General features: G+C 43.7%; 1 protein-coding gene across 1 annotated transcript in view; it reads left to right on the forward strand.

The window, feature by feature from the left end:
- The window catches only part of LOC145341129 (mediator of RNA polymerase II transcription subunit 12-like protein), a 564,757-nt gene that overhangs the window by 46,340 nt on the left and 504,958 nt on the right, over nucleotides 1–13,459 (forward strand). Inside the window, 1 exon segment of the mRNA XM_080186002.1 lies at nucleotides 11,521–11,693. Within this exon segment, the coding sequence (XP_080042128.1) occupies nucleotides 11,521–11,693 (173 nt within the window).

Genomic DNA, 13,459 nt, shown 5'->3' on the forward strand with positions numbered 1-13,459 from the left:
TGCTGGCTGTCACATTGTGCGTGCTGACTAATTGTTTTCTCTGTCGGGGAAACGTTTAAACAAGAAGTCACAGTCTCAGGACAAGGGGTCAATCATTTAATTTGCTTTGATTTATTATTGTCACGTGTATTAACATACAGTGAAAAATATTGTTTGTTGCAAGCTATACAGACAAAGCATACAATTCATAGAGAAGGAAAGGACAGAGTACAGAATGTAGTGTTACAGCCATAGCTAGGGTGTAGAGAAAGATCAACTTAATGCGAGGTAAGTCCATTCAAAAGTCTGACAGCAGCAGGGAGGAAGCTGTTCTTGTATTGGTTGGTGCGTGACCTCAGATTTTTGTATCTTTTTCCCAACGGAAGAAGGTGGAAGAGAGAATGTCCGGGGTGCGTGGGGTCCTTAATTATGCTGGCTGCTTTGTCGAGGCAGCGGGAAGTGTAGACAGAGTCAGTGGATGGGAGGCTGGTTTGCGTGGTGGATTGGGCCACATTCACGACCTGAGTGGGATTGTTGTCAGTTTAGGACTGAGATGAGGAGAAATTATTTCACTCAAAGGGTTGTGAATCTATCCTGGAGGGTTGTGGACATTCCACCAGTGGAGCGCTGCCTGCCAACACTCTGTTTATTCTTAATTGCTACACCTTATCTGTTAAGCAATTCTTGAATAACTCAAAAGTTGTCTGAGACCCAATGTGTATGTGCCCAGTTTGATTTCCGTGCCTACTGCTAGAGTTACAGCGAGATAACATTGAAAGAACTCAGGATTTTTGACATTACTATTTTCCCTATTCCATCTATTTGGACAAGCAAGATATATTTCACACAGTTTGTATTTTTTGTAACTGAGAAAAGTCAAATATAAAATTTCTGGAGCCTGTACCATATTCAAAAATATTTGTGCTTAATATTTTTGAATAGATACAGTGTAGGCTCCAGAAGTTTTATATTTGACTTTTCTTAGTTACAAAATATTCAAAAATATTAAGCACAAACCAATGGATACAACCAGGTGTGTAGAGGCTTATTCTGCACCTCTGAGGCAATATGACCCTTTCTAGAGTAAAGGGTTGAACCTTCCAAGGAATAACAATCTGAGGATGATTGCCACTCACTTCTGATTTAATGCCTCCGCAGCTGCCTCTTTTAGAATCCCACGTGTAGGCTCTGGGATTTATCGGATTCAACTCCCTTAAGTTTCTCCAATAGTTTTTCTCTGCTGATATTAATTACCTTAAGTTCCTCATTCTTTTTAGCCCCTTGGTTGCTCTCTGTTTCTGGCATGTTTAGTTTTTTTGTCTTGCGCTGTGAAGACAGACACAAAATATTTGTGATAGCAACTTTTACATTGAGAGCACACTCTCGGTAAAGATGGATTGCTAGTTGGGTATGTTCGTGACTGCTGTGGATATTAATTATATCGGGGTGTAGGTCAACCTTTGAAGCCTTGAAAAGCCCCTCCATAAATGTGGGTTGGCTGTATGGCAAGTGCACAAGTCAATCGCTGGTATCCATGGCTGCCATTTTGAAATGTCCTTGGTGTCTGAGGCAGTGATTGGGTGTGTCTTGAGCTCCTGCGTATCTTCACAAGACAGTCTGCAGGGCCTGCTTGATCCTTTGTACCCAGTTACAAGGTATTGGTGAGTCAAACATTCATTTGTGATGTGAAAAATTGAGGCTGATCACTCGTGACTGAAGAGTCTAATGTGGCTGCAAAGCTGCGGGGAGAAGGGTTGTCAACTGAGTAGAAGCAAAAACGTGATTTTTAGGCCTGGTAAATAGTCATCAGGGTTGACCTATCTGTCATGAGTTACAACATCTTTTTCTCTGACCTCCCACTTTGAACTCTTCCAGAAATGGAAACATCTTCTCTACAACTATCCCAGCAAACCACAAGTGCAGTTGAACCAAGGCCATACAAAAGTTGAACGCACTGTTTCTGCTTTTCAATTCCAGCCATCTAGAAATGAACTTGTCCCTTGTTTGCATTTTCTATGGCTTCGTTAACCTTCACTGCTCCTTTTTAATGATTTGTTGATCTGTACTTTCAGGACATTTTACTTCACAACCCCATTTTGATTGCTGTATCTCATTTGGACTCCATTTGGATATGGGGAGGGTTGAAGTCCTGAGCTTGCTGTTACCGTTCCTGATACTAAGCTTCTTTAATGCATGGTTTCTGTTCTGGCATGATTTATTATATAGAGTAGGACTTGATAGGTGAGTTATTGCCTCTGAGATGAACTTCTTCATAAAAGCAACCCTTCTCTCCTCCACAGTCTAGCTTTGCATATGTGCTGATCTCCAGTAGTACATGATTACTGTGATGGGGAGATGCCGGCATCAGGCTGGGATAGGCACAGTAAGAAGTCTCACAACATCAAGTTAAAAGGTTTATTTGGAATCACAAGCTTTCAAAGCGCTGCTCCTTCACCTGATGAAGGATCGGTGCTCTGGAAGCTTGTGATTCCAAACGAACATATTGGACTTTAACGTGGTGTTGTGAGACTTCTTACTGTACAACATTACTGTCATGCTACGTATTGTGATAACTTAGCATCCATGATTAGACAGAAGGAGCATTCTCACGACTTGGATCTTGGATGAAGAAGGCAAAGCGTGTTGAACAAATGTGACTGGGATTCAGTCAGCTGAAATAACTGAAGTTTCTGTGAAAGGTGTTCACAGGCTTTGCCTTGGCTACAATGTTCCTTTTCTATAGACACTTGTGTTCCTGTCTTTCTGAAGGTTTTAAGGAGAGCTTGTTTGCGTATGTTATCCAACATTCACTTTAGTTTTGGCCGGTGTAGAAGGGCATGGTCATGACCTCGCCTTTGCACTAAACCAAAGAAGAGTCGGCACGTCAGGAGTCAAAATAGAGTTTCAGAAAGCCAGTATATCTGATAGTGGCTTTTCGGATCCTGTTTGACAGATAACAGCTTGTGGTTGTAGGATGCTATTATTTGTAATACTGGTGAAGTTTGATAAGACTAGAGGAGTGGGACTAATTGGAATGCTTTTTCAGAGGTGATGCAGGCGTATTGGCCAAATCTTGCACTATGATCGAAATGATACATCATGACTCATCAAAGTTGTTTGGAAGTTGTTTACTTTCATATTAAAACTGAGATGAGGAAGAACTACTTCTTGCGGAGGGTAGTGAATTTGTGGAACTTGATGCCCCATAGCCCCATGGTTGATTGAGTTGTTGAACAGTTTTGAGAAGGAGATGGACATTTTTTCAATAGAAAAGGGAAAGGGGATATGGGGAACAGGTGGGGAAATGGATTTGAGACCAGGGAGAGAGCAGCATGACCTGATTGAGCCTGTTCCGCCACCATTCAATGAGCTGAATTTGCCTACTTCGGCTCCTAATTTCTATGTTCCTATGTTCCTCTATGAGTTCTTTATTAAGAGCCATCTGCTCTCTCAGGTAGACATTAAAAAAAACCAGAGGAATTCATCCTAGTGTTGTTAAACATAAGAAATATTCCCAACTATTGAACCCCTTCAGCCTGTTCTGCCATTCATTTAAAATCATGGCTACTCGTCATCCATCTCAACTCCAGTTTTCTGCTTTTTCCCTAAAACCTTGTATGGAGTTTGCACATTCTTCCTGTGTCTGTGTGGGTTTCCTCCCACAGCCCGAAGATATGCAGGTTAGATGGATTGACCATGCTGAATTGCTCCTTAGCGTTCTGGGATGTGTAGGTTTGGAACAGTTAGCCATGGTGGATGCGTGGGGTTACAGGGATAGAGTGGGAGGAGGACCTGGCTATATTGAGGGATTCGGTGCAAACTCAATTAGTCGAATAGCCGCCTTTAACACTGTAGAGATTCCACGAATTCTGCCAAGCCTCCACTGGTGTGATTAATAGCAGACATGATAGGGGAATATCGCGGGAGGTCCAGAAATTCACAGCGGGAACTTCCACTGGTGCCCGCCATGGGCTGGTTGGAAAATCCGCCAGGGGCCAGCGCAAACCTCATCTCCATCCCTATTAGTGGGAAAACACGCTGGTGGGAAACACATTCAGAACAATGCGGCTTGCATATACTGGGACTCAAGTGAACAATATCTGGAGCTGTCTCGGGATGGAGGCCACCTGCAGTCCTGCACCCTCGAACCCCACAGCAGTGGGCCAGGGGTGAATCCGCAGGTGGAACTTCCAGATTAGGTGTCTTAGAGGGGTCCTCCAGCCTTGGAATGTTCCTGAAGATCCATCTTTGCTTTCAGAAGGTCCATCTTCTGGCTTCAGATTGATCCCAGCGATCTATTTTCATTTTCAGGAGGTCCATCTTCTTTCTTCAGTCGTGAGTCAATGATGTTGGGTATCTTTTCAATATGGCTGCGGGATAGGAAGGCAGAGTATGCGCCGTGCAGGCCTGTCCTGCCACAGAATACAGCGTGAAACACCTGGGAGGGTGCCAGAAGATTGGTGTGTTTTCCCGCTGGTCGCCGCACCGGGAACCACACCAATATTCCTGCACCTGTCACGGCACTTAGTCTCGAAATGAAAGAATTCCACTCCTTGAGCCGGAGCCAATATTGACCAACAGTGTATTAAAAAAAATCGTATGGTCATTATCATGTGGGAGCTTGCTGTATGCTATTGGCTGCCTCTACATTTATAACAATAATTACATTCCACTTCAGCTGCTTTGTAATGTTTTATGAATGGTGCTATAAAAATGCAAGTCCTCCTTTCTTTCCAACTTTTGTACCTTAATGTATTGGGCTTTTTATTCCTATTGCGACCTATGATAAGTTTCCCCCTCCCCCTTTCTCTTCACCCCTTCCCCCTCCCGCTTTGTCTCACGTGCCTCTTCTGCAGGCATCTTTTGTGAAAACTCATAAATATCTTTCATACTTGTAACCAACCACAAGAACAGATGTAGTGGAGTGATCCAAGTGAGGGGAGGTCCCTTGCAATCTATTTGTTTCACGCGAGTAGTAACATACTGTTTTTGTGTGTTTTTCTTTCTCGATCTCCATTCTATGCCTTCTTAATATGGAAGAAAGAAGTAGTTGAGTTAGATTGAGAACAGATGCGTTGCGTGGAGTTCCCCGTGATTAAAATCACTTTTCTGTTAAAATAAAAACTCTGAGACTTCTCTGTTTCGTGCAGTGGTGTTGAAACCTCCTTCAAGTGACATGCAATGTGAGCAGCACGGTGGCTAGCACTGCCGCTCCACAGTGCCAGGGAACCAGGTTCGATTCCCAGCCCGGGTCACTTGTCTGTGCGGAGTCTGCACGTTCTCCCTGTGTCTGCGTGGGTTTCCTTGGGTACTCTGGCTTCCTCCCACAGTCCGAAAGACGCGATGGTCAGTGGCATTAGCCATACTCAATTCTCCCTCAGTGCACAGGCGCTGCAGTGTGGTGACTAGGGGATTTTCACAGTAAACTTCACTGTAGTGTTAATGTAAGCCTACTCGTGAAACAGATAAATAAAAGTAAAAAAAAAGATTCTCTCTCAACCTCCAATGGGAGACCCCTTATCCTTAAACTGTGTTTCTGAGTGCTAATCTTTTCCACAAGGAGAAACATTCTTCCAGCATCCACTCTGTCCACTCCCCTCAGGATCTTAGATTTCAGATATGATCTAATCAGGAACGCATCTTACTTTTGCACATTAATTTCTGGCATGGTCACTCACCATGTTGTGTCAGGCACTTTGTTTTATCAGACACCTGCCACATCAATGTTTAACTTAACCCCCTGTGCTTATGCAGTAAGTACTTTTGTAAGGCTTTTGATATTGTAAATCAGTCTGCACCGCTCCACTTACTGAATGCTTCTGTCTGTCGTGAAAGTTCTTCCATCTGTTCTTCAATCAGCATCACTGCTGTGAACGTGAGAACTGAGTAACACAAGAAATGGGTCTTTTGGCCCTTGGAGCTGACTTCACCGTTCAGTGAGATTCAGTGGCCATGATAAATGGACTCTAGTGTTAGGGGATTAGCAGGATAAATATGTGGGGTTGTGGGAATAGGGCCCGGGTGGAATTGTGGTCAGTGCAGACTCAAGATGCTGAATGGCCTCATTCTGTGCTGTAGGGGATCTGTGATTCTATTATTTTAATGTGGAACTCGCTTTCACAAGGAGGGATGGAGGAGAATAACATAGAGGCATTTAGAAGAACATGCAGGAGAAAGAAGTAGAAAAATGAAAGATCAGTGACCTGAAAGTTTATCCAGCACAATCTGCTTTGGTTTTAGAAAGATGTGGAGATTGGGTTTGATGGAGGAGCCTTGCGTGAGCATAAACTTGGACCCAACTCGTCTATGTGTACTTTATTGTCAGCGGAACTACTTTCATCCACCCAATCAAAGAAGATCCAGAAACGTTGGCCTTGGACGCGTGGCATAGTTAAAAACTGGACACAAAATGTGAATAGGCATGACACAGTTGACAAGTTGGTGTGTGCTTTGCAAGAAACTTGAATCTAAACTTCACAAAGTAAGGAATCCACGCAAAAAATTATTTACTTAGTGTCACAAGTAGGCTTACATTAACACTGCAATGAAGTTACTGTGAAAATCCCATCGTTGTAACACACCAGCGTCTGTTTGGGTATGCTGAGGGACAACTTAGCATGGCCATTGCATCTACCCAGCACGACTTTTCTGACTGTGGGAGGAAACTGGAGCATCAGGAAGAAATCCGTGCAGACACGGGGAGAATGTGCAAACTCCACACCAAAAGAACCACCAAATCGAAATTCTACAACTTTATGGTATCGAATCATACGACGTGAAGAGAATCATCGGTCCATCCTGCCCGTAACCGGGAGTGCCCAATTAGTTACCACTCCTCTGCTCCTTCCCCATAGCCCGGCAGAGATGTTTTAATTTGAGATATTTGTCCAGTGCCCCGCAAGTCACCATTGGCTTTGCTTCGACCTGTCTTTCTGGGAGAACATAAATCATTCAGTGGTAAAAAGAATTGAAGCAGCCAGCAATACCGATGTGAGAGACCAATGTAGATGAGCTTCTGGAGTGGGAGTGGGTTAAGGACTATGGGCAGATAATTGGCATACGTGGAACTGACCCAAAGGGACACTCCTGTTGTGTCTAATGGCCTTGATTCCTGAAAACACTTGTGTTCTCCATGAATCAAATGATGCGCTATTTATGTAAAGGTTACTGTCGTTAACTATTATGCCATGAATAATGTATTTAATCTTGGCAGTGACTGGCAAACCTTTCATGCGTGAACATAAGCAAAATTAAATTAATGTTGTTGAGCATGCACAGTTTTGAGTCAGAACAGTGGTGGGGATAATTGACCATTTTTTTTTGATCCGTTGAGAGTGCCCCCCCCCCCCACCCCCCTGCAATTTCTGGTCAGAAACATTTTGTAAAATCACTTGTATTACCCTCGGGGCATCCTATATATAGGTCTTTGTTCTGAGTTGGCCCTTACTGATTGGTTGATTTTATTAATGCCACAGAGGGAGTTGGTAATCGCTGTGTAATTAAATGCAGCCTGTGTGGAAAACGAAAGCCACAACTACAAAATGCACCTGAGTTGTCGGCGTTGAAAAATGTTCAAATCAATTTGGAACGCTAACCAGAAATTTTAATATATAAACATCTGTCCAAGGTAACAAACACTACCCAGTTGTGACATCAAATGCTCTTACTTAACTTCAAAGGGCTGGAGGAGAGAAAGCTAATCCTATGCACCGAAACTCACCTCTCCAGTACTCAGTCAGCCTTTCACTCTGTTTCATTTTGAATATCTCTATAACGTTTGGACGCTTACAGAACCAGGTTTGTTAGATTAATTCAAAATATTTATCATTTCAACAACTACATCCAGATAGTATATGCATTTTCGAGTTCACTAATGCTAACTTGATTGATATTAAAACATCCCTGTGCCTTGACGAGGATCACTTCAGCATGTTAAAAGGCGGCACAACGCTGAGCCCTGCTGCCTCACAGCGCCAGGGACCTGGGTTCGATTCCGGGTTTGGCTCACTATCTGTGCAGAATCTGCATGTTCTCCTCACATCTATGTGGGTTTCCTCCGGTTTCATCCCACGATCCTAAAGACGTTCTGGTCAGGTGCATTGACCTGAACTGGCCTGGGAGTGTGGTGACTAGGGGGTTTTCACGGTAGTTTCATCGCAGCGTTAATATAAACCTACTTGTGACACATAATAAAATGCTTTTCTTGGTCATTGGACAATCTGCCTTACTCTTGGAATCATTTACAGGGGGCAATCTTGAGTCCTCACTTGCTGTCCGCGGGAATGACTGCGGGGGCTCAGTTTTTGGTGACTCATGGACGTCATGGATCTTGTGACGAGATTGCGACTGCGATTTTTGCCGCCCCTTTACGGTGACCTAATCAGGTTCCCACCCACAATAACCGTAATGAAACACACCGTGGTGAGCGCGGAAAACCCCTCCCATGTTGTCAAAGCTTTTTGTGTTGCACTCATCAGGAAACTCCCCCCAGAATACCAAATTTATACTTCATGAGAAGAGACTTTTAATTGGTTGGCAAATAGTTAGCAAGTTTGGCAACATGTGCCTTTTTTCTGCGATACACATTTGACGTAACTAAAATAGTGCTTTTTCTTGGCATTTGAGCCTAGTTATGTTTAACCTTTGTAAGCGCCAACTTTGCAATTGACAACTGGTTCACTTTATTATCCAATGCAAAATGTGGGTGGTTTAAGTGGTATGGATTACACTCCAGCACATTTGTTGTAGCTATTTTGTTCTTAGAAGCAAAAAATGTGAGCTGAAATGTCTGATGTAGGAATTAACCTTAAAATATCCTGGTTTATTTTCTGCTCGGCCAGGCAGCTGGAAAGCCCATGTGGTGGTTCCCCCAGCAAAGATCAGGCGACACTTGGGTTCAATTGTAGCTCAGTTTGTAACACTTGTGTCTCTGAGTTGGGAGTTTGTCGGTTCAGATCTGTCTCTGTCCAGAGCTTGACCACAATGATTAGGCTGACACTCCAGTGAAGCACATCAGGCGCATTGCACCTTAAGGATCATAGGCACCTTTGTTTTAAACCAAAGCCACAGCCACGCTCAGGTGAAATAAAGATTCCTTGGCACTACAGAAAAAATGAGCAGGGTGTCCGGGACAATATTCAACTCTCAACCAACATAAATAACAGATTATCTGGTTGTTACTACATTGTTATTTGACTGTGATGTGTACATTGGCTGTTGGGTTTTTGGCATTGCAACACTGGACTTCCTTGGTTGTAAAGGATGTTGGGATGTGCTGAGTCCATTCAAGGGGGCTCTATCAATGCAAGTATTCTTTATTTTTTCGCTTTAATGTGCTGCGAAATGGAAAGCCGCTTATAAAAATGATGCAGCCTGACCTTGGTGAGATTTCTGATTTTTCTATTTGTTTTCAGCAGATGTAAATTCTGCAAATGCTAAGAGTATAAATGTCCATTGCACACTGCAATCTCTGCAGCACATCAACACTTGAAATTAAGCACTCGGAAAAATACTTGTCAGAATGGACACTCTTGAATAGATGGTCCACTTTATTGAAAATGTATTTTGGGATTCACCAATAAAGATGTGAGTTCACTGCACTATGGAGACAATAATACAGATCAGACATAGAGAGATAGAAAATAGAAGCAGGAGTAGGCCATTTGGCCCTTCAAGTCTGTTCTGCCGTTCATGTTGATCATGGCTAATCACCAAATTCAGTGTCCTGATCCCATCCCATTCCACACACCTCCTCCCCCCTCCCCCCATATCCCTTGATCCCTTTACCTTCAAGAGCCATATCTAATTTCTTCTTGAAATCACAAAATGTTTCGGCCTCAACTACTTTCTGTGGGACCTTTCAGAACTTCCTAAACCAGTGCTCCTTTTGCAAATAGACTGTCCATCTTTTTCCCTAAGAACACAACACGAAAATTTACAATTTCCACCCATTTTTGATCTTTAAATGAAATGCAATTAATTATCTCACCCATTTCAATGAATGCACATCAAAAGATAGGCACTGGATGCATTAATTGAGTTTTGCATTGAAAGCTGCACTAGGTTTGAACACAGTATTATACTTAGATTAATGAAATGCTGATCTCAAAATCACCAGCATCTTTGCACATTTGGAGTGTGGCTACGATGAAGTCAGTCAACAAGAGAACAGCCCAAAAATGGGAATGAGATGAATGTTTTTTTTTGTTTGGCTGGTTAAGGGAATCATTTCATGTACAGAATTTATTACTCTTTTTGAATGTTTGGTGCCCACCTGCCCAACGTTAAGTGTGAGCTGATAATTTCATGATTGATGTAAGAGTTTTCTACTCTGCTGGTGCTATTTAGCTGCCTCTGTAGTTGTGGTGTAGATCAAACAAGGCAACACGCATAATCTTTGGAGGCACAGAGCTCCGCTTTGTGAGTTTGTCGACTGCCGTTGAGTAGGCAAAGCACCATTGATACTGATGTAGATGTTAATGGGCAATAATGCTGCTGTATTTCATTCTGCTTGTGGATTCCTGACTGGTTGCTGTTACTTGAAATATCCCTTATGTTCCAAACCCGTTCGGGCTCAGAAGAGTGTGGGTCAGTGCAGCTTGTCTTTTGCTAATATTTGGTGTCTGTCATCGCTATGTGTTTTCTGGATAAGAGTTAATGTTATTATTGTCACGGCATCTATAGGCTTATTCACAACCTGCGTGGGATTGTCTGGTTTGCATTTGGATGGTTTATTCCTTTCAAACAAAGTTTATTACGTTGGCAGCAACTTTCAGAGGGCAGCATGGTGGCACAGTGGTTATAGAATCCCTACGGAGCAGAAGGAAGCCATTTGGTTGATCAAACCTGCACAAAAACCATCCCACCCAAGCCCCATCCCCATAATCCCACATATTTACCCTTCTAATCCTCCTGACATGAAGGGACAGGTTAGCATAGCCAACCAACCAGACCTGCACATCTTTGTACTGTGGAAGGAAACCGGAGCACACGGTTTCCTCCCACAGTCCAGACATGGGGAGAATGTGCAAACTCCACACAGACCTGAGGCTGGAATTGAACCAGAGTCCCTGGTGCTGTGAGGCAGCAGTGTTGACCTCAGTGGCGCAGTGCCAGGGATCAGGGTTCAATTCCTGGCTTGGGTCACTGTTTGCGTGGAGTCTGCATGTTCTCCCCATGTCTTTGTGGGTTTCCTCTGGGTGCTCCGGTTTCCTCCCACAGTCTGAAAGACATGCTGGCTAGGTGCATTGGCCATGCTAAATTCTCCCACAGTGTACCCCAGCAGGCATTGGAGTGTGGCGATAGGGGATTTTCACAGTAACTTCATTGCAGTGTTAAGGTAAGCCTACTTGTGACACCAATAACTAAATAAATAAATATTCAAAGGTGTTTAGAGAGGCTGTTCAGAGCCTCTGATGCCTTGTCTTGGACGTCCCATAAGCCTTGTAGGATGCAGGCCATCAGCGACTTCACTTTGAGTTGGAATCTTCCTTCTGAAGTCTTGACCTTGATTAATTTTGCTTCTCCCTCTTCCCCTTACAGAATGGACTCAGATTTTGACAAGGTATCTTCGCGAACAGCTGGTTAAAATTGCTGAATATTACCATGGGCCTTCTGGTCAAGGTCCTCCGTCTACAACAACAGTGCCTCCGGAGGTGGAACAAGCAATAAAACAATGGGAGTACAATGAGAAGCTGGCGTTTTACATGTTCCAGGTAACGAGCATTTCCACCTCTGGGCGTGTTCCTGGAGGCTTCACCCCATGACTACTGGTCTCCATTTGCACTTATTCAGTCAAATAGCAATTTATCCTCCCATCTCCGGTATTCTTTTATGACTAATAAAAGTATTCAAAGGAAATGAACAAATCTTTTCATTTTCCTTTCAGGCCTCTTATGATTTTTCTCCTTGGATACTCGCAGCAGTGTCCTGGAGATTAATCTTAAATGCCTGGAAACTCCAGGACAAGCCTGGAAGTTGCAAACCCTACGGAAAGAGCTAGAACATTCCAGTCTCCTCCTGCAATGAAGGGCTGGGCTGTGGTTATGCAGTGTTTGATGACCAGATTATAGAAGATTTACCACGCTAATATTTGGAATGGGCAGGTTACCTTATAGGGAAAGTTTGGACAGGTTAGGCTTTATCTGCTGGAGTTTTAGAAGACTGACTTGATTGAAACGTACAAGATCGTGAGGGGTCTTGACAGAGTGGATGTGGAGAGGATGTTGCTTCTTGTGGGAGAGTTAAGAATTAGAGGATCACTATTTAAAAATAAAGGCTCAGTAAGGAGTCTCATGACACCAGGCTAAAGTCCAACATGTTTTTTTTTGGTGGCACAAGCTTTCTGAGAAGCTCCTTCATCAGCTGAGTGCAGGATTTGTTTCACAAACAGAGCACATATAGACATTACAAGATAATGTTTGGAGTGCGGTTCTTAACAGGTAATTAAGTCTTTACAGGTTCAGACAATGCGAGTGGAGAGAGGGTTAAGCACAGGTTAAAGAGGTGTGAATTGTCTCCAGCCAGGACAGTTAGTGAGATTTTGCAAACCCAGGCAAGTCAGGGGGGGTTACAGATAGTGTGACATGAGCCCAAGATCCCAGTTGAGGCCGTCCTCACGTGCGGAACTTGACTATCAGTTTCTGCTCGGCGATTCTGCATTGTCGTGTGTTGTGGAGGCCGTCTTGCAAAACGCTTACCCGAAGATCAGAGGCTGAATGCCTGTGACTGCTGAAGTGTTCCCCGACAGGAAGTGAACACTCCTGCCTGGTGATTGTTTAGCGGTGTCAGTGATTTAGGCGTCGGGACATCCTTTCCTGCGGTGTATCAGGCAATGTTGGCCGAGTTGCAAGAGTACGTACTGTGTACCTGGTGGGTGATGTTCTCACGTGAAATGATGACATCAGTGTCGATGTCCATATCACACTACCTGTAACCCCCCACGACTTGCCTGGGCTTGCAAATTCTCATTAACTGTCCTGGTTTGAGACAATTCACACCTCTTTAACCTGTGCTTAACCCTCTCTCCACTCGCATTGTCTGCACCTGTAAAGACTTGATTACCTGTTAAGATTTACATTCCAACCATTATCTTGTAATCGCGCTTGTGTCCGTATATGCCCTGTTTGTGAACCAAGTCCTGCACTCACCTGATGCAGTGTTCCAAAAGCTCATACTACCAAAGAAACCTATTGGACTTTAAACTGGTGTTGTAAGACTTCTTACCCCAGTCCAACAACAGCATCACCACATCATAAAGATAAAGGATCGGCTGTTTAAAACAGTGATAATGCAAATTTCTTCTTTCAGACAGCTGAGAGTCTTTGGAACTCTCTGCCTGAAAAGGTGGTGGAAATTGAGGCGGGAATCTTAGCAAAAAATGGGAGCGTATCATTTCCATCAAGAAAACAGGCTGATTCTCTCCACCCCACCAAGGGGGGTCTGAGGGGCCACCTTCCGCACCCTGGAACAGAGTCGGTAC

Source organism: Carcharhinus amblyrhynchos, chromosome 3, assembly GCF_965287045.1.
Source record: "Carcharhinus amblyrhynchos chromosome 3, sCarAmb.v2.hapA, whole genome shotgun sequence".
In the NCBI taxonomy this organism is placed as follows: Eukaryota; Metazoa; Chordata; class Chondrichthyes; order Carcharhiniformes; family Carcharhinidae; genus Carcharhinus; species Carcharhinus amblyrhynchos.